Source organism: Halichoeres trimaculatus, unplaced genomic scaffold (assembly GCF_033239565.1).
Source record: "Halichoeres trimaculatus isolate MK-OKI-2021-1 unplaced genomic scaffold, fHalTri1.1 fHalTri1_scaffold_19, whole genome shotgun sequence".
In the NCBI taxonomy this organism is placed as follows: domain Eukaryota; kingdom Metazoa; phylum Chordata; class Actinopteri; order Labriformes; family Labridae; genus Halichoeres; species Halichoeres trimaculatus.
This window is the reverse complement of record NW_027437197.1, coordinates 5,715,093-5,736,700: the sequence shown is the minus strand read 5'-3', so window position 1 is coordinate 5,736,700 and position 21,608 is coordinate 5,715,093. Positions and strand designations below refer to the sequence as shown.

General features: G+C 44.7%; 1 protein-coding gene across 1 annotated transcript in view; it reads right to left on the bottom strand.

Moving 5' to 3' along the window:
* ttn.1 (titin, tandem duplicate 1) overlaps window positions 1-21,608 on the bottom strand; it is a 148,543-nt gene that overhangs the window by 91,349 nt on the left and 35,586 nt on the right. The window contains exons 40-55 of the mRNA XM_074694524.1: window positions 21,201-21,482; window positions 20,365-20,643; window positions 19,998-20,279; window positions 19,635-19,913; window positions 19,257-19,544; window positions 18,866-19,144; window positions 18,497-18,778; window positions 18,066-18,344; window positions 13,459-13,749; window positions 12,900-13,187; window positions 12,647-12,763; window positions 12,258-12,540; window positions 11,992-12,175; window positions 11,797-11,877; window positions 11,345-11,612; window positions 5,892-5,894 (exon numbers count right to left, since the gene is read on the bottom strand). Coding sequence (XP_074550625.1) covers window positions 5,892-5,894; window positions 11,345-11,612; window positions 11,797-11,877; window positions 11,992-12,175; window positions 12,258-12,540; window positions 12,647-12,763; window positions 12,900-13,187; window positions 13,459-13,749; window positions 18,066-18,344; window positions 18,497-18,778; window positions 18,866-19,144; window positions 19,257-19,544; window positions 19,635-19,913; window positions 19,998-20,279; window positions 20,365-20,643; window positions 21,201-21,482 — 3,765 coding nt within the window. The remainder of the gene's footprint in view (window positions 1-5,891; window positions 5,895-11,344; window positions 11,613-11,796; window positions 11,878-11,991; window positions 12,176-12,257; window positions 12,541-12,646; window positions 12,764-12,899; window positions 13,188-13,458; window positions 13,750-18,065; window positions 18,345-18,496; window positions 18,779-18,865; window positions 19,145-19,256; window positions 19,545-19,634; window positions 19,914-19,997; window positions 20,280-20,364; window positions 20,644-21,200; window positions 21,483-21,608) is intronic.

Sequence of the window (21,608 nt, the reverse complement as noted above, 5' to 3'; positions counted from 1 at the left end):
TTTTTCAAATGGTTTAAGAGTCACTACCTCTGGCTCTTCCTCCTCCTTTGGCAGTTTCTTGATTTTCTTTTTGGTTAAATCTGGATCCTCTTCGCCTTCTTTGGGGACCTTCGGGGTTCTTATCCATCTTGACTTCTCGTCCTCTGTCTCCGGATGTTCAGGCTCCTCCATGTAGCTCAGTTCAGCCGTTTCCTCAGCAGCAGTGAAGACTCGCTCCGTCCTCATGACTGTGATGAGCTCTCGATCGTCTCTGTGTCGGAGCTTCTGGGCTGTCAGCTCTGAGTCATAATGCCTCACAACTTCAGCTCTCTGAGTGACGATCTCCTTCTCGGGCTCTTTGGGTTTAGTTGGCACCTTTTTCAGTTTGACTTTTTGCGGTTCTTCTTCTGGTTTCCCTGGTTTTTCAAATGGTTTCAGTTTGACTGACTCTTTTTGCTCCTCTGTCTTTGGGAGTTTGGTTATTTTCTTCTTCTCTACTTTTGGCACCTCAGGTTCTTCCTCTTTCTGTGGCTTTGGAGCTCTTTTCCATCCTTCTTTCTCTTTCTTTGTCACGACTTCAACTCTTTCGGCTTCCTCAAAGTAGCCCATCTCAATCGTCTCTTCCTCTGCAGTGAAGACCCGTTCTGTTCTCCCGAGCGTTATAACCTCACGATCTTCTCTGTCGTGAAGACCATGAACCATGAGCTCTGGATTAATATGCTTGGTCACTTCTGCTTTAAGAGTTACGAGTTGTTTCTCAGGCTCTGGGGGTTTCACCGCCTTAGTGACCGGCTTCAGCTTGATGACCTCTGGTTCTGGCTCCTTCTCTTTGGGTTTCCTGCTGAACTTACTCTTCAGCTTAGGTGATTCGGGTGTTTTTGTCTCCTGAACCGGAGTCTTACCCTTTAGCTTTGGAGCTGGCACTGTGGTTGAAGCAGTAACACACAATTTATAACACAAAGACAGACCTTATGTGATCTATATCAAACACAGGACTCACAAAGCACATGAAACATGGAAAACAACAGATACCTATGATTCATGGGAAAGTATCTAATACAGCAGATTGTATTTAATGCCCTTTAAAATAAAGAAGCCAATATTTGATACCTTTAGTTGGCCCAGGCGCTGAAACTGGTTCCTTGTCTGTAAGAATTTAAATAAGATCAATCTAAGTATTCACAGGACACAGTCTGAGACAAGAGAGCAGAATTTAAGCACAGACAGAACTGTGAGTCAGGAAGGTGAGGCATGCCTTAGTGTCAGAAATAACTACAGTTTAAAGTGAGCCAGGAATCAGCCTCATCTTTGGAGTGTCCCAGGTTAGTTTAAACCAGATTCACCAAAAGATATTTGGCCTCATTACAAAGATACGGTGAAGAAAGAAGCTGTGGATTGAACTGAGGAATACTCAGTTTTTTAATTGATGCTCTAGACCAGCACATAGAGACAGGATTGGACAGTGACTGCATTTCAAAGCGAGGATTGCTTCGTTCCAAGACGCAAGAGAGAGTGGCAGCTGCAGACAAACAGCGAGACGAGACGACAGCGCTGAGAGCCACAGGGACGTTACCTTCAGCGCCATAGATTTCCTCATCTGCAGGGGCAGGTTCGAACCTGTCAGCTCCTGGTTTCCTCTCCATCGCTCCAACTTGAGCTACAAGAATGCCAACTTGATTAAATCACTGGCAAAGAAGTGGTTAACAAGAAACAACAGACAGATACTCAAACAGCACAAAATTAATTTAAGAATTTAAACTGAAAGATTGTTTATTTTACATAGGACAAACAGGAATTTAAACCACATGGATGACGAACAAAAGAAATACCTTCTGGTGAAACAATTTTCTCAGCTGGCAGCTTTTCAGCTGGTGGAGATGGTCTCCTTTCTCCTGGAGCGAATGCTTAGAAGCAAAAGATATCAAAGATAATAACCAAGAGAGCAGAAGATGTGACAGTGATAAGACATTAAAACAGAGACAGTTTAAGATGTTAAAAGTTTAAAGAAGTTTACGTGAATAACAAGACTGACACTCATCTTAAAGAAAAACAGAAAAGACACTTAAAAACAGTGAGACAAAGAGAGGGCACAGAACTACCTGCAGGGACATCACCACGGGCTGCAGGAGCACCAGGAGCAGCAGGTGCAGCAGGAGCACCAGGAGCTCCAGGAGCATAAGGCGTTGGTGCTGCTGCAGACGGTCTCTTCTCCTCTGGAGGAGACACTTTAGGAATACAAGATGCCAAGATCATGACCAAAGCCACAACACGGTCAATCAAGACAGACTACTGCACTATAAAATGCAAGATCAGACAGAGTGAACAGTACAGATGACCTTACATCATCAAGCGAAGAGAAGAGAACAGAAAACATACAGACATGAAGTTTACAGATGACGAAAGCATGAGAGAAACTACCTTCAGGACGAGCAGCTTTCTCTGCAGGGAGAGCTGAAGGCTTTGGTACCGCTGCAGACGGTCTCTTCTCCTCTGGGGGAGATACTTTGGAAATACAAGACGCCAAAATCATGACCAAGTCAAGAATGAGGTTGGTCAAAACATCACAGGTGACACAAAGAGTAACACATGAGACACTAAGAAGAAAAAGACAGGAAAACAACATGGCTGACTCATGGCGAGCCATCAACAGAGAGGATACACAGAAAGTACAGACTACCTGCAGGAGGAGGAGCAGGAGGAGCAGGAGGTGAAGGCTTTGCAGCTGGTGCGGTTGGTTTCCTCTCCTCTGGAGGAGACACTTTGGGAATACAAGATACCAAGATCACGACCAAGACAACAAAATGGTCAATCAGGACATTCAAAGAGGATTAAGATGAGAGTTCCTCAAACAGCACAAACAAGCAGGGGATGAAGAAACAAAACAACACAAACAATGACAGTTAACACACTGAGATCGGTTCTTCAGTGCACCGGGTCATGGATGAAGATGGAAAGATACCACTCACTCTTATGGCGTGAGGATTAGTGTGAAATGAATTACCTACTCAAGACTACATCAGACGAAGTGAGTAAGATGAGAATGTCTGTAAAGAGGGGTTGATCTTATGGCGATCATGAGCCTAAATGGCTCCAATAAGACAAAATACCTTTCTGAAGAGTTTGTTCAATCTTCTGAACCCCCTTCCTGAAATCTTCTCTAGGTATAGCAGGGGGCTCTGCTTCTTCTGAAAGATCCACCTCGAGAACAGGTTCTTTCAACATAAGAGTTTCTTCTTGAGTTGGAAGAGGTTTCTTTGGAGGTAAAAGAGTTTCTTCTTTAGAGGGCTGAGGTTTTTTTGGAGGTGGACGAGTTTCTCCTTTTGGGGAAAGAGGTTTCTTTGAGGGAGGAAGACTTTCTTCTGTAGGGGACAGGGGTGTTTTTACAGGTACAAGAGTTTCTTCTTGGGTTGGAAGAGGTTTCGTTACAGGTACAAGAGTTTCCTCTTTAGGGGGAAGAGGTTTCTTTGGAGTTGGAATAGTTTCTTCTTTAGGGGGTAGAGGCTTCTTTGAAGGAAGAGTTTCTTCTTGAGTTGGAAGACGTTTCTCTGAAGGTGGAAGAGTTTCTTCTTTAGCGGGCAGAGGTTTCTTGGGAGTTGGAAGAGTTTCTGCTGTAGGGGGCAGAGGTTTCTTGGAGGTTGGAAGAGTTTCTTCTGTAGGGGGCAGAGGTTTCTTGGGAGTTGGAAGAGTTTCTTCTGCAGGGGGCAGAGGTTTCTTGGGAGTTGGAAGAGTTTCTCCTTTAGGAGGCAGAGGTTTCTTTGGAGTTGGAAGAGTTTCTTCTGTAGGGGGCAGAGGTTTCTTGGGAGTTGGAAGAGTTTCTTCTTTAGGAGGCTGAGGTTTCTTTGCAATTGTAAGGGTTTCTTCTTTAGGGGTCACAGGTTTCTTTGGAGGTAGAAGGGTTTCTTCTTTGGGGGTCACAGGTTTCTTTGGAGGTGGAAGGGTTTCTTCTTTAGGGGCCTGAGGTTTCTTTGTAGATGGTACTTCAGATCTTTTAGTTGGAGGAAGTTTGTCTTTACTGGTTGGTTTCTTTGGTGAAACGTTCTCTACAGGTACAGGGAAGGTCTTCTCTGAAGGTTGAACAGAATCTGCTGACGGAGAACTTTCTAGGACAGGACTGACTGTTTTCTCAGTAAAAGGAACTAGATCTGGAACTGGTGGTAGCACTTCCCTCCCTGCCTGGACGAGGTCTTCCATGGACACAGGAGATGGTTTCTTCTGAGAGTCAGCAACTTCAGGAGACATTTTTCTCTCTGGTGTGGGAGGTCTGACTTTTTCTTCTATTGGAGACTGGATCTGTATAGGGGTTAGACTAGGATGAACAGTTTCTTCTCGACGAACCGTTGTGAATGATTCGGTCACCTCTATCTGCTCTGTATAAGCAAAGGGGACGTCAGCCTCACTAAGTATCTGTCTTTGTTGAGTTTTCTTGTGAACTACCTCTTCTTTTCTGGGTGTAAATCTTCGGACCTCTTCAACCATTGTGGTTTGAGTCTTTTCAGGTGTTGGCACAGCATCTGCTTCCTCAGGAGATGGAGACACAGACCTTAAAGAAATATCCACTCTCTGGTCGTCTGCTTTGTCTTCTGGGTAAGACTCCTCTTCATATCCGACGTAAACCCCCTCAGTTTCCTCTTCTGGCTCAGCTCCTCCCACCCCCTGATCTTCACTGTACCATAAAGAAACCTCTTCCCTTGTGATCTCTTGTCTTTTGACAGTTTTTAAAGCTCTCTCTTCTTTTACAGCTGACTCCCAAGACTCCTCTTGGGTCTTAGATATCCTGATTTCTTCCTCCCTCTGTACAACTTCTTCTACCTGGGAAATCTTCTTTTGTAGATCCCTCCTTAGAGAGGTTGATCTTTTCTCTTCAAGCTCTTCTTTTCTTTGTTTAAGATCAGCCTTAAGATGAGCTGAAGTTGTATTTCATAATAGGACCAAGAGGAAGATTTGCACCATGAAGCGGTGACCAAGAGAAAGACAACACAAAACAAAGCCATCAAAAGACAGAAACACAAATTTCAATGTGGTGTGTAATGCGCCGGGATCCTTAATTCATTGTTAAGCTCTACATAAAATAACCATACCTCTCTGTAGTGTTGGTTCCTTAGACTTAGGCTGGACTGAGACTAATCCAGAAAGATTATCTTGATCTGGTTTTTAGGACAAATAAATACAGCTAGTCAAGAAAGTCTTGGAAATATGTGTAGCAAACAGTCAACACACAACAACACAGACATTAAGATAAAAACATCCAAAGATTAGCTCAAGGCAACTCCAAACAAAAGTGTAGAGGAGTTAGAAGATCAGAAGGGCTAAGAGTTAGTTCAAAAGAAGTTTTCACATCTTGCAGACATATCTACCTTGAAGCTGAGGCTTTGTAGCATGAGGTACGCGTTTTGGCGTTTCCAAATCTGCCTCAAGAGGGAGATCTGTAACTTTTTTGTGTTCCACTGGAGCCTTCTTTGGTTCTTGCGGAACCATCTTCTGTGTTTCAGGAACCTTTTTCGGGGCTTCAGGAACCCTTGGCATTTCTTCAACGGCAAATTTAGGTTCTTTAGGGACCATCTTTGGTTCTTCTGGTACCCTCTTTGGCTCTTCTAGTATCTTCTTTGGTTCCTCTGGCATCCTCTTTGGCTCTTGTGGTACTCTTTTTGGTTCTTCTGGTATCATCTTTGGCTCTTGTGGTACTCTTTTTGGTTCTTCTGGTACCCTCTTTGGGACCTGTGGAACCTTCTCTGACACATCAGCAATGCGTTTTGGTTCTTGTGGTTCAGGTGTCTTCAGTTCTGTGACAACTTTCAAGAACATTTTAGTAAGATGATTATTGTTTAACCATTCAACCCAAAGTGAAGTCACACTCTGTCGAGTGCTTAGCATTTTCAAAGATGGTGAAAGACAGCATGTCGAAGACACTTTACCTTCTAAAGAGCTTAAACTTACAACAGAAACAGACGACAGACAGAACAGAGAGCACAGCAAAGAGACCTGCTGAAAGCATCTTTAAATACCTGGAGCTGGAACAGCCTCAGTCCTTGGAGGGGGAACCTTTCGAGCTGGTGGTTGAACTATTGGTTCCTCAGGTCTTGGAACATCTTGCACTTAAGAAAACATGACGTAACGTTTAACCAACAGGTAAGCTAATACGGAATTAAAGACAACACTCTAAACGAGTGAAAGAGGATATAACTGGAAAAGAAGAGTAACTACAGATACCAAAAGATGGAGAACCAGTACCTTTAGCTGGGAGCCGCTCCGGGGCTGAGGGAGGAACCTTAGCTGGAGCTGGCTGAACTATGGGTTCCTCTGGTCTCTGTGGTTCTGGTGCTTTAAAGAACATTGAACAAGGTAAATGTTCATTAGGCTGGTAGTTACCAAGGTTTAACAGAACCGACCACTCTAACGAGTGTTTTACACAAAGATAACTACCAACCTGACAACACAAAACACACAACAGGGACTGAAGACCAGTCACATGACATGACAAATCAAAGAGCATGAAGACGGAGAACACACCGTCTGTCCTGTACCTTTTCTCACCCTGTCCTCAGTCTGTGCTGGAGTAATCTTCGCAGTAGTTGGTAGAACTATGGCTTCCTCTGGTTTGGCTTTTTCTTTTGGAAAGAGTTAAAGTTTTCACTTTTCTTAGCATTTATAAATCAGTTTGTTTAAGACAAGCTGTGTGAGCTGCACTCATCACACACCACAGCTCTGACACTCGGTCCTAAAGTTAGTTCAAAAAGAAAACTGAACCACAACACCACAAAATGATGTGCTGTCAACCTAAGTAGATTATGTCAAAAGATCCAGCTGAAGAGGTTAGAGATGAAGATTTTGTTTAAAATAAGGTGTGAGTTTCACATTCAGATCACAAACATCAAGAAAGACATAAAGTTAAAGGGAAAGACATTAAGTTAAAGAGAATGTCTTTCAAGGTAAGAAGAAAGGGTCTAGTACTTTACCTTTCGGAGCCCCCGCAGCTCTCCTAGCAGCTTCTTCTCTCGCTTCCTGAGGTGTCATTGGGGACACCTTCGGTTCAGGTGCTGCCTCCTTGTGAGGTGCTATCTTGGCCTCAGCAGGAACCATGCTTGGCTCCTTTCTGGGAAAAGACACCGTCTCCTGCTCATCTGGTCTGAAGTAAGCTGAAGGCTCTTCAAGTTTAAAAAAAAAATATGACTGTGAGACACAAGAGCAAGAGACACAAGCTTCAAGAGTTCAGGAAGAAAGAGAGGATAAGAGACAGGAAACAAGAAGAGACAGACATACAGATAAACAGACTGACGGACAGGTTTGTTTTTATACATTGAAAGATAGCTGAACACAGCAGAGACAGACTCAGACAACACTTTGAGGACAACAGGGGAAAAAACAAAGAGTTTATACAATAAAAGAGAGAAGAATTTGTTCTTGAGATTATCTGAGGTCTTAAAACATTGAACACACATATTTACACATTCATTTGTTTGTACTATGAGTGACTGGTTAAACATTTACTAACAAACATTCAACTTACGCTTCTTTGCTCAATAATTAACATCAGGTAAGTAATGAAAAAGTAAGATCTACTTTAAAGTCTCTATAAAAATGTTTCATCTCTTATAATGCTCATGGTAAAGAGTTTGAGCTGTGTCGACTCCCAAAGAGAAGAATCAGTCGTAGAGTTTACCTGATGGGGTCGGAGCTCCATCTTTCCAAGCTTGATCAGCGAAGGTCACCTCCCCGTGTGGTCTCCTTGCGTCAGTTGCTTTAAAATATGATCGTCAGGTTAAGTTTTCTGACCAAGACAAAAGCTAACATCAAGAATTTTTAATGAAAGAGAAACAGAAATGAACGAGGAAAGAGGAAGACATACAAACAATGAAATCTCAGAGAGCGCACAGAGACATAGATAAGAAAAGATGACAGACAGACAAACAGACTGAGAGATAGACAGACAGTCAGAGAGACAGGAGGAGATGTTTCAGATACCTTTAGAGGCAGCTGCATCTGCATCCCAAGAAGGTTTCTCACCGTATCTCCCATAACCTTCAGGAGCTTGAAAAATCAAGAAAGTTCACATTAAAACTGTGACGATCAATTCCACATCAACTCTATGCTACAGAAAGCTCTAGCGAGGGTTAATAAGAGCACAAAAGAGGTGAACTATAACAAGAGACACAAGAAAAAGAGGGGTGAAACACCTAGAACAGATAGACTAGATGAAAAGCTGATCTACGGCAGCTTAAGCGCAGAAAGGGAGAGTCTAAGCTCTGCAGAAGAAAAGCATCTAACAGCATCAGCTGCCAAAGCGGTAAGACCAAGAAGACGGACGAACAATGCAGAAAGCAGAGATGCCGTTCTGATCAGCGGCTTCACTTTGCTGCAGCCACAAGCTTCATAGTTCAGCCATCTAACAGCCAGTTTGCCTTTCTTTAAACCAAGCAGTGTCTTATACCTTCAGGGACTCCCTCTCTTCTATCAAACTCAGTCCTCTCAATTATTTCTTCAACAGGTTTTCTGTCTCCTGATGAGGGAGGAAAGTGGTCTTAGACAAAAACAGGCTGACTGACATATTTGGATGGTCACAGATCTTTAATTATCTGCAGCATTTAAGGAGAAAGGTGAGACTTGCTGCTAATACACATTCGTAAATAAAGAAACACAAAGATGATGAAAAAGACGAACAGCAGGGACAGATATTTAAAGACACAGACAGAGGCGGGATGTGTGGTATAAGAAACAGGTGCTGGTACCTGTGGCAGAGGAGTAACGCACGGAAACCACCTCCTCTTCTACCGTCAGACTCTGAAAAGCTACAGCGGATCATTGAAGAATAATCAGCTGTTACACTTCAGCTCGAATGCTTCATCACCACACATCTGAACCACGTGCAGAGGAGGATCTGGAAACCCAAGTTTATCTCTGCCAATTTAAAGGTCCCATATTATGCAAAAATCACTTTATTAAGTCTTTAAGTGAAATTTGTGGGTCTTTGGCTTTCCTCCCAGCCCATAAAATGTGATATTTAATGACAAAACCTGTACTCAGTAGTGCTTGTGAATGTAAAATCCTGGCCTAAAATGAGCTGTTTGGATTTTTGGGATTTCCTGACATCAGCAATTCCCTTTGTTGACCAATCTGGAGCAAGTCTGGCCTGATTGGTCCACTAGAGCAGATAACCCCGCCCACTCCTCTCCCTGCTGATGGAGAGAAATCTCTAAAGAAGACAAGTCTAAGTGGCTAGAGTTCATTTATCAAGGAAATGTGGCAGCTACACTCAGTAAAACTGTGCATGTGTGTGCTAGTCACTTCACGGCTGACTGCTTGTCCAACTTTGGACAGTCCAACAGAGGGCTAGCCAATAGACTGGTCCTGAATCCAGGCGCATTACCAACCATCCTCCAACAAACCTGGGACCCTGGAAATGTGAGTATTTTAAAGGCTGTGTGCTGTGGAGCAGATGTAAGAGCTTTTCCTCAGTGCCCCCCTGTCTCTGTGTTAGCTTCAGGATGCTAACTGTAGCTGCGGTTAGCCTGTTGTTTTAGCCTGTAATGTTACAACAAACAAGCTTTGCTGTTTTCTAAACATTGTGCACTCGGAGCTCGTGGCGCCACTCTCAGTGACGCTGAAGAGTGGGGTGGTATCAGTGGTGGCTCATTTACATATGAAGGCCACGCCCACTAAATCAGAGCGTTCTGAACAGAGGGGCTATGAGAGCCTGGAAACAATGCTGCTGTGCTTGATTTACTGGCTTTTTGGACCCAAACATGTTACTACCATTTCACGAAGACATCAGTGATCCATATTAAACTGCAGAAAAGGAGCAGAATATGGGACCTTTAATCATTTTAATCTCATACTTTAAACATTAAATATCTGAGTTAAGACAAAAACTAAGATAATAAATTAAAAAAAACACTGAGATGAATCCTCCTCTGGACGTTTGTCTCATTGCAGTGATGTTTTGAATATTTTTAAAGAAGGTGAATGGATGAAATCCCGGAGGTGTTACTATTAGGAGGGAGGATGGTTCAAACGGTCACACGGTTATTTAGGATGAAACGATGGAGGTTAATTTTTGGGATGGGAGAGGGATCGTTTCCGTATTAATACTGATGGATGAAGAATGCAAAGAATGGAGACACATGTTCTTCACGCAAAAATGTAATCCATACTGAAATTAGTTTTTTAATTGTACCTTCCACTTGTGTTCTCTCTTCATAGTGATAAAACTCTGCAGAATCTTTTTGAAGAGGGGAAAATAATGAATAAGTGAGTTTTTTTTAGTTAAAGAGCTGTTGTTGGGTTTATTTAAGAGAAACTGTCCCAGACTCACCTCGAACAACCATGGTAGAGGTTTCTGGGATATGAACTGCTGTGTCAGGAGCGTCTGAAGGCGCAGTCAAAAAGAAAACTTCAGACACTTTAATTTTTCACAGTAAAACTTTAAAACCGCTCCACGTTACGAAGAAGGTTGATGTTTGACTCAGGATAACGTCTATTAGTGGTTTAGTTTTAAAATACTCACCCTGAGGAACCCTTCCTAACCCAATCTCTGTGAAAGGACAGGGTACAAGTGTTATTTACTCTGCGGACTACATGATCACGTCACGGGGTTTCAGCTGTGTGATGAACTGTACCGACCTTTGCCTGAAAGGTAAAGCTCAGCGGTGCTTCGAGTTTCTCCGGTCGGCTCCAGACGAGCGATCACAGAGTATACGCCTGACGAGTAGGGACATTAATGCTAGTTATAATTCCTCTGAGTTGATTGGCTAAGCATCAATCTTACAGTAAGAATTGGAGTGACTTCATCTGCTTTTCTTTGTGTCATCGTGACAAACCTTCATCCTTCGGCGTTACATTACGGATGGTCATGAAGTGCTGCCGGCCCTCGGTCCTGAAGTTATATTTGGGGCTCTCTTTGAGCTCCCATGAGTCTTTGTACCAAGTCACCGTGGCGTTGTCGAAGGCCAACTCGCACTCAAAAGTGGCAGCGGGGCGTTCATTGACCTCGATACTTCGGATGCTTTTAGTGAACTGAATTTGTTCTGCTAAAACCAGACAATCAAAGTTACTGTCTGATCTGACATCATAAGATATGTGTTAGTGTGAAGTTTGTTGATTTGACGTTATTTGTTGATGGATTACGCTCCTGTTCGGAGTCTTTGAATTTAATATGTCAGACACAGGACGAGAAACAGAAATCCACAGAACACAGAAATAAACTCATCAGGTGTAAGCCAACAAGTTCAAAGAGGTCAGTTCAGGTTTTGTTAGTCTGGACAAAAACTTCTTACCTGTAGTGTAAGCAGCTCCTGATAATACAACAAAGGACATGTTAGAGACGCACACACAGGCGCCCATCAGACAGGACAGGAAGTTAGACTGCTCTTACCTGTGACGGTGAGCTTGGCGTTGGAGATGTGAGGTCCACACACCACGCGGAAGTTGCCCTGATCTTTGGACATGCAGTTCTTCACCCTCAGCTGGTGGCGGTCGCCCACGCTGCTGATCTCGTACTTGTCGCTGTTCTCCAGTTTCTGAGTGCCTTTGTACCAGGTGAGTGTGATCTCTGGGTAGTTGATCCGGATGCGGCACTCGAAGGTGGCGCTCTGGTGCTCGGCTGCTGTCTGATCAGTGATGTCCTCCAGGACAGAGACAGGCTGAGGAGTCAACACAAGCTTTAACCCTCACGTCGGTGGACAGCTTTTATCACTTCTCGTAGAACTCAACTCAAATTAAGACAGATTATACAATAACGCAGGCCTGGATTAGATAAGAAAAATCCTGTAAAACATTTAAACTGAAGCTCTTTTCCTCCAGTTTATTTCTAGTATCTTCTATTACCTCTGTACCAACACGTCCTTCCAGCTGTGTGATCAGACGAGCCATGTCCTCCTCTGCGACCCGACCGCCATGCTCCACACCCTGTAGAACAGCATCAACCACAGCTCAGCAGAGATAAAACATTTACCTGTAACAGGCGACTCCTTCATGAAACAATAAACCCACTGATGATCCAGTAACGATTTCTCTCTTTACCACTTTTCCAGTCTCCATCTCCTTCTCCCTCTTCAGGAACTCAATGGCCTGCAGGATGGCGCGGTAGTCGTGGATGCCGTGCTCAGTCAGGATCCTCTCGTATTCTTTGGGGTCATGGCCTCTGAGCAGCTCTACAATATCGATGTCTCCCTCCTTCTTTGGACTCTTCTGTTTGGAAGGTGTCCTGATAGAGATCACACAGACTGTAAGAGGGAGGTTCACAGGTAGAGACGCCGTTTACCTACAGCACAACCTGCACATCTTACTTCTTCAGCCTTGTCCTGATGTCTCCGATTCCTTCCATCTCCTCCTTCTTGGTGACTTCAATGTCAGCGCTGCACTCAATCTCTCCATGTTTGTTAGTGGCCACACATCTGTATGAGCCAGAGTCTGACTTTGTCACCTCTCTGATCTCCATCTTGGCGTCCTGGCCCTTGTGCTCAATGGAGATACGACCACCAGGAGTGATCTGCCTCCATTTGCCCTTCATCCACTTAACACTGGGGATTGGATCCCCTCCGATCTTAGCGATGAAAGTTGCAGTGCCCTCTGCAAGCAAAGCACAGACAGACATGAAGCTCCACATTGAAAGACTCAGTGAATGTCTGCACAAAGCTGTTGAGATACACAAGTCTCACAGCTTTTGCTAACTTACTCTCTGTGACAGAAACGTTTTTAGGCTCCTCAATGAAGAAGAGGTTGTCCAGCCTCTTGACGGGGGTGGGAGCAGCTGCTGGGGCAGCCTCTGTGGGGGCAGGCTTGGCACCAGTGTCTGAAAAAAGGAAACAAGTTACATTTTTGGAGACACCAAGAACCCAATGTGAGTCTCCGATTGTTTTCTGCTTTTTCAATGAAAACAACAACCACAGCACAGCTCCTGTTAACAATCCTAATGACAAACTGCTTACCTCTCACAGTGACCCTGGACTTGCAGAAGTTGCTGCCATTTGCGTTGGTTGCCTTGCAAAGATAATCTCCAGCATCACTGTGAGATGCGGAGCTCACTTCCAGGCAAGCTGTCCCACCAACAAATGTGATCTTAGTGTTTCCACTGGACTTCAGCTCCCTCCTGTCCTTCATCCACTGGATGGTCATAGGAGAGGAGCCGGTGACGTGGCATTTGATGCTCAGCTTGTCACCCTGGTTTACCATCACAGGCTCCAGAGGGATGTCGAACTTAGGAGCCTGGCCGCTTTCTGGGGGAGCAAAGGCAGAACGGCTACAACACTCTGCTTAACCAACATGAAATTGCACCAACTGACTATGTTTCTCAGCGTTCTGCGGGACTGATTCAAACTTTCCAGGATCTCTGTTCAAACAGCTCCACGAAGACACAGCCAGGTCAGGGCTTTCGGTTTTACCTGAAGATGACTTTACCTTCAAAGGAACTTTCTACAACACATTTTCTAAAGTCACGATGAGTATCAGCGAACCCCTACGATCAATGATGAGGATGGAGCTACATACCTGAGACGTTGAGAGACACCTGGCATGAAGCCTCTCCGGCTTCGTTTGAGGCTTTGCAGGTGTACACACCAGTGTCATAGGTGGAGGAGTCTCTGACACACAGCAACACCATGTTGTTCTTGAAGCTGATATCGTATTTGTCAGAGGCATAGATTTGGGTGTTGTCCTTGAACCAGGAGATGGTCAGAGGCTGAGAGCCGGACACCCGACCCTCCATCTTCACCACTTTACCCGTAGAATCCACAATGGACTCAGAGGGCTTCCTGGTGAAGTTTGGAGGCACTTTGCGTTCTGTTTGTGGGGGACAAAGTGAAGACAGTTAGGCACAGTTCTGACATGATAATCGAAGGCCACTGGGCCTTTACCTTTGGAAAAACAGCGAGCCACAGCACGAGAGACGACATAAAACAACCTGCAACACATGGCAAACATACAGAGTATCCACACTTTAACAGTTACTCTGACGTGTCGATGAACACCTTTGAAAAGCAAGCAAATATTCAATGACCCAGCCGTTACACTATGAAAATACTCTCAGGGACCTTCAAGACATCATTCAATATGTCTCTTTCCAAACCAAACACAGGACCAGGACTAGGACTAGGACTAGAACCAGCCCTAAACAACAGAGAGTAACCAGGACTTTAGGGATGTTACGAACCAATGAGTGAACAACCACGGGAACCAGAACTACAGTCAGGGTTAGAGTTAGTACATGTCGATGGGTTACCTAATTTAACATATGCATGGCAAGCAGCAGTTCCCTCAGCATTGGAAATTTCACACGTGTATTTCCCGGCAGCTGTGGGTCTGTCGCTGTAGAGGACCTCCAAAACGCAGGAGGAGTCGCTGGTTTTGACGTTGTACTGGTAAGAAGCCCAGATCAGCTTCTCGTCCTTCTTCCACGTCACGTACACCCTCTGACTGCCGGCGTAAGTGCACTCCAGCCTCAAGGGTTTGCCCAGCTCTTGGCACACATCCACCAGTTTCTTGACGAATCGAACGGGTTCTGAGAGAAGCAATGTTGAGATCAGTCACAGAGACCACAGAGCTCGACATGCGGAGGACGAAATGATGTGTGACCGCGCAATATCCAAAAAATATGGCGTCTGTTCTCATGCGCAGGAGGAAGAGCTATGTGATTGGACGAACCTTTACCTGTACATGGAGGTACGACAGGCAGTGGAAAAACTATGTGCTTGAGGTCTAGAAGTTAACATTATCCATTTCATGCAGGAAATGAATGATGCACACCACAAGCACTGTTGGTTCTTGTTACCTAGCCTGATATAAGCATGGCAGACGTCAGAGCCTTCCGAGTTGGAAATTTCGCAAGTGTATCTTCCCTTCGCCTCTTCTCTGTCACTGTTGAGGACGTCCAGCACGCAGCTGCAGTCTGTGGTCTTGACGTTGTACTTGTAAGAGGCCCAGATCACCCTCCCGTCTTTCTTCCAGGTCACATTCACACGCCGGCTACCGGTGAAAGTGACCCTAAGTGTCAGCGGTTTGCCAACTCTGAACGTGGTGTTTTCCAGCTTCCTGATGAAGCGTGCAGGCTCTGTGAGAGGCAGTGAGGGCTGTTAGATGTCAAGGCAATGACAAGCAAGCAAAAGCAAATTTAAGCTTTTAACTTTGTTCAGTGATTAAAGCAAATTAGTCTATGTGAATCTGTTAAATTACAGTTAAATTACTCAGGTCTTTGTCTGGAGTAGGATGCATTATGTGCTTTCTTTGCTTTGAGGACTAGTGTTAGTGAGAGGGGATTGTGCTGTAGAGAGTTGTAGATGCTATACCTTTCTTTTTGCTTTTACAAACGACATACGCGTCACAGACGGCTGAACCTTCTGCATTAGACACTTGGCAAGAATAAAGCCCGGCTGCTTCTTCTCTGTCGCTATTGAGCACTTCCAGAACACACGAGCTATCCGTGGTCTTGACGTTGTACTTGTATGACGCCCAGATTGGCTTGCCGTCCTTTGTCCAGCTGACGTGGACTCGCTGGCTGCCAGTGAACGTACAAGAGAGACGCAATGGATCGCCCAGACTGTATGGTGTGTCTTCAAGCTTTTTGACAAAGCGCACAGGTTCTGAGAGAGGCAACAGCAGCGTTAGTCATGAAAATCAGCCTAACCTGTTGGCTAACCAGTGAGTAAGTCTGTTAGGCTGTAGTTACCTAGTCTGACATGAGCGTGACACACAGCAGAGCTACAAGGGTTGGATATTTCACAGGAATATTTCCCAGCAGCCGCTTCTCTGTCGCTGTTGAGAACCTCCAGCACACAGGAGTCAGTTGTGGTCTTCATGTTGTACTTGTATGAAGCCCAAATCGGCTTGCCGTCTTTGGTCCAGGTCACGCGCAGAGGCTGACTGCCTGTGAATGTGACCTGGAGCTTCAGAGGCTTTCCAACCCTAAAGGTCATGTCCTCCAGCTTTTTCACGAAGTGCACAGGTTCTAGGGAAAGCAAGGATGTTAGTTAAAAGCTGTTAATGGTTATCATATAGGATAAGAAATGTTATATGGAAATAGAAGTGGCAGAGGCACTATGAGGATAAAAATGAGGCTCATTGTTTTCAGTAAAGTTAGATCTCTCAAGATTTGAAGCTGGTGTTTTCATATCAAATGTTTTGAATCAGTTTTATAATTATTTTTCAAGGTTAAACCCAAGATGTAATTTTGCGCTAATTTGTAACTTAATTTGGTGAGAAACAATAAAAAACAGAGAAATGAGTCCTCATTTTGAAACCTCATGTTAAATGTTTTACCTAGTTTGACCTGAGCAGAGCAGAAAGCTGTGTTCTCAGAGTTAGACACTTCACAGGAGTAATGGCCAGCTGCTTCCAGCCGGTCACTGTTGAGGACCTCTAAGAAACAGGAGCTATCTGTGGTCCTAACATTGTACTTGTAGGAAGCCCAGATTGGTTTGCCGTCCTTTCTCCAGCTCACATAGACCCGGGGACTGGCACTGAACCCACAGTACAGAGTCAGGGGCTGGCCCAGTCTGAATGTGGTGTCTTCCAGCTCTTTAACAAAGCGCACAGGTTCTAAAAGAAGCAATGTTAATGTTAGTGTTTGCTTTTTTGTTACAATAGGTAGAAAGGTTTGCTCGGCAGGAGACATCTAATTGGAAATCATGTGGTGCATTTGTTAGTGCAATTACCTATCTTAACCAAAGCATGGCAGGTATCAGTGCCCTCTGAATTGGAAACTGTGCATGAGTATCTTCCCACAGCTTCTGGCCTGTCACTATTGAGAACTTCCAGGGTGCTGGTGAAGTTGGTAGTTTTGACGTTATATTTGTACGAAGCCCAGATGGGTTTGCCGTCCTTCATCCAGCTGACGTGAATCTTCTGGCTGCCAGTGAACTGGCAATCCAGCGTCAGAGGTCGGCCGATTTTATAGTAGGTGTTCCTCAGTTTTCTCACGAAGCGAGCAGGCTCTAAAAGATCAGTTAGTCATAATAGTGTTAGGTACTATGAGCAGTGGTGTTTGGGTGTAAAGGAGGCTGGTTAAATTGTGGTGTATCAGAGCATACAGAAAATGACTGAAGTGGGATTTGAAACCTGCGTTACCTAGTTTGACATTAGCATGGCAGACATCTCTTCCTGCAGCATTAGAAACTTCGCATGAGTATTTCCCAACAGCCTCCTCTCTGTCGCTGTTGAGCACCTCTAAGATACAGGTGTCTTTGGTGGTCTTGACGTTGTACTTGTACGATGCCCAGATAAGTTTGCCGTCCTTCTTCCAGGTAACGTTGATCCTCTGGCTTCCAGTGTACATGCATTTGAGGGTCAGAGGTTCGCGGAGTCTGAAACATGTGTCTTCCAGCTTCTGGACGAAGCGAGCGGGCTCTGAGTGGAGTAACGGTAAGGTTAGCATGAATGCTAGCAGGAGAGCATTAGTCCCTACACAGTGAGTATTTGTTTACCTCTAGAAACCTAGACAGCAAAAAGTGGTTATAACAGCAGAGAGCAAACTTAGCTGATGAACTGAAAGCAGGTGATATGTTAGAGTTTGCAGTTTACCTAAGCTCACACGAGCGTGGCAGATGTCAGTTCCCACTCCATTGGAAATTTCACAGCTGTACATCCCAGCAGCCTCAGGCCTGTCGCTGTTCAGAACGTCAAGAACACAGATCGAATCTGTAGTTTTGACATTGTACTTATACGAAGCCCAAATCAGCTTGCCGTCCTTCTTCCACGTGACGCAGACTCTCTGGCTTCCCGTATACGAACAGGACAATTTCAGCGGCTGACCGACAAAGAAAGTAGTGTCTTCCAGCTTCTTGACAAAGCGCACAGGTTCTACGAGAAGCAATGTTAATGTTAGAAATGAGCCAGTTGTTAAATTGCCATGCATTTTTAAGCTTCTATGCCAAAATTAATTTTAGCTGTCATGAATGAAATCGTATCACAACACTGCAGGAATACTTTTCAGGAGTAGACTGTTGAAAGAAATGATGGTATGTGACAAGACAAGACTACGATTAACTTTATCTGAGGAGAGGAATCTTAAACCCTGAAGGACAATCCGTTCAGAGTTTAACTAAGTCATCTTTTCAGTTTCATTGATCTATGAACAAAAGGAAGGTATGGAAAATAAGCATCACCTTTCACCACCACTTTACAACTGGCTGAGGCTGAACCGACCCGGTTCTCTGCCTGGCAGGTGTATTCGCCTAGATCGAACTTGGTTGTTTTGGCCAGTCTCAAAGTTGCAACACCATTTGAGAAGTCCATTGAGCAAACGTTGGACTTGCGCAGCTGCCCGTCACCTTGGAACCAGGCGACTGAGATGTCTGGAGTTCCCATGATACGGCATTTCAGGGTAACCGCATCACCCACGGTTACCTCTACCGGCTCCATCTTTTCAACAAAGTAAGGTCGTTCTAAAGTGAAAGATGGTGATGGTGATGGTTTAGTGTAAGCTGTGGTTTTGAGTTGTGCAAACATGGATGAATCAATGAATGAATGAGCAACTGAGGATTATTTAGCTGAGACAATTTCACTAAGAAGATGAACATGCACATGTTCTGTTTACCTAGGATTGACACTGTTGCTTCACATCTGTCGCTTCCAACTCCATTGTCGACTTCGCAAAAGTATTTACCAGCTGCCTCGAGCCTGTCGGAGTTAAGAACCTCCAAGATGCAGGAGGTGTCTGTGGTGATCACATTGTACTGGTAAGAGGCCCAGACGGGTTTACCGTCCTTCTTCCAGGCCACGTTAACCCTTGGAGTTCCAGCAAATGTGACCTCAAGCCTCAGTGTTTTCCCCTTTTCGGCGGAAACGTTCTTCAGCTTCTTCACAAAGTGGACTGGTTCTGAGAGAGGCAATTCCAGGATCAGTTACATCACATGTATTTCTAAGAGATGGGTTTAAAAAAAAGAGATCTATCATACTAACAAACCTTTAACGAACAGATTAACTGGACAGCTTTCCTTCCCTGCATTGTTAATGATCTGACAGGTGTACTCTCCTGCGTGGGATTTTTCAACTTTGTGAAGCACCAGAGTAGCAACGTCGTTCTTCAGGGAGATCTCACAGCCTCTCCCATGCAGCATTTCTTTGGCTCCTCTGAACCATTTGACCTTCAGTGGAGCACTGCCTTTCACTTTAGCTGAGAAAGACACATTTTTGCCGGGCAACGTTTCCTTCGCTTCAGGTGTCTCCAAGAAATATGGAGGCTCTGGATGTGAATAAAGAGAGGGGGTCATAAACGTGTTTTGATGAGCCTGATCCCATACTTAGATAAAGATCCTTGAAAGTTTTTCCTCCTGACTTTATTCGCGTCTACTAACCTGTCACGTTCATTGTTGCACTGGTCTCACTGGTTCCTGCAGAGTTGGCGGCCTTACACGTGTATTTGCCTGAGTCTGACATCTTGATTGATGGCACTCTCAGTCTGCAGTTATTTTCAGAGCAGCTAATGTCATAGTTTGGTCCACTTTTGATCTCCTGGCCGTCGTGGAACCAGGATGTTGTAAGAGGAGCAGAGCCAGCGACTCTACACTCCATCTCACCGGGCTTACCCACGACAAGGTGGGTGTCTCTCAGCTTCCTTATGAAACTTGGTGGAATCACCTTATCTATTGCAAAAAAGAAGATGTTATAGAGTACTCCAGACTATTCTTGGTAAAGAGGATCTAAATTTTAGCATGTGCGCAATGGCCACCAACCTGATACAGAGAGCTTAATTCTGCAAGAGGCTGTACCGACGTTGTTAGAAACCTCTAACTTGTACTCTCCAGCCTCAGCTTTATCAGCTGAGCGGATCTTCAGGGATGCAACCTTCTTTGTGAAGGACATCTGATACTTGGCACCAGCAGAGAGCTCTTTGTTATCCTTGAACCACTTAATCTTCAGTTCTGGTGAGCCACTTACTGTGACCTCCAGAGAAGTATTCTCTCCTGACTTCACATTCAAGGACTCGGGGCTGTCCACGACCGCTGCGGGCTCTAAAAATCAGTAAAAGACATTGAGCTAAAAGGGTCCTTACACTACTACCCAAGCTGACGTTGAAAGTTTGGAGTTCTACAAACCTAGAACGGCTACTTGGCAGACGGACTCCACGACTCCGGAGTCACCTCTCAGCTGGCAGGTGTATTTACCAACAGTGGTTGAGTCAGCTTTGGGCACTACAAGGGTGACCACATTATTCTCAAATGTGATCTTCCTGTTGTCCCCGTCTCTGAGGATGTGGTCTTTGTCCTGAACCCAGGACACAGTCAAAGGCTCAGAGCCTTTCACTGTAGCTGTGAGAGTCAGCTGCTGACCCATCCTCACTGACTGGTCCACCAGTTTCTTGACAAATGCAGGTTGCTCTGAATAATGATGGAAAGATCGAACGTGAGAAGTAATCACACTAACTCTTTGGTCTGAGGAAATACTCGCTGACTGGGTACAAACCTTTGAGGCTAACAGTTGTGCGACAGAATGCAGTTCCTACTTTGTTTGAAACTCTGCACTCATAGAGACCGGCATCGTCCTGCTCCAGCTTCATGATGTGGAGAGTGCCAGAGCTGGCTTCACTAACCATCTTATACTTCTTGCTCTCCTTCAGTGGCCGTTTGTCTTTGTACCAAATAACCTGGAACGGTGGGGTGCCATACACCTCACAATACAGGCTGGCATCTTTCCCTTTGATGCCCTCTACTGGGCTTGGTGTTTTAATAAAGGATGGAGCCTCTGGAAAATATATGAAGAAATATTAGCAGAAGGAATAGTTTTGGACTTCACGTCTTCACTCCAAACACTTCAATCCGAAAGGTCCTCTGGACAGGATTTCTTGGGAGGGTCATGCTTAATATCAGTCCATGCTTGGGGAATCCATCCAGACGTTGACATGAAACAAAGATCATTAGTGAAGGGATGGAAACACTTGCTTTCGTTCATGCTATGACTTGAGAGTCCTATAATGAGATCACAGATATCAATCATGAAAAGGTGGGGAAACATCAGTCCTTTTTGCTGATATTCAGAGGATACATGCCTATAAAAAAAGAGGTAACACTTTAAGTCATGCTCTTCTACACAACAGGGGTAAGAGATCAGATCTTTCACAGAATCCAGAGGTGGTGCTGTTCAGTCCATGCTCGAGTTTCAGAAAAGGTTTCATAGCACTCTCAGGTCAAATCAAATATCACGGTCGACATCAAAGGGATTTTCATTCTGTGTTTTACATGCTACACAAGTTTTGAGGGGGCAAATCCGCAAAACAACAACGTGTAGCCAGGATAGCTGACCTTGGACTTTGAGAACAGTGCTGCAGCTTGCACTGCCAGCATCATTACGAGCCTCACAGGTGTAGACACCATTATCCTCAAACTTTGCAGAGTTCAGCTGAAGATATGCGGTGGAGTCAACAAACATTGTTTTATAGTTGCCTCCATCGGTTATCTTTTGGTCATTTTTGAACCAGCACATCGTCAGAGACTGGGATGCGACTGCCTTGCATTCGAAACGGTGTCCCTCACACTGCTTCACAAAGGTAGTGGAAGGGAGTTTCAGGACAAACTGAGGAGGCTCTGCAAAGTCAAAAAAAGTCAGGTTATTATCTTCTGCACTGAGAAACACCTGAGCAAGAGTGTGCCGATGGAGCGAGATGGCAGATGATTGTGAGGACGTACAGACATATTCCTGGAGAGAAAATA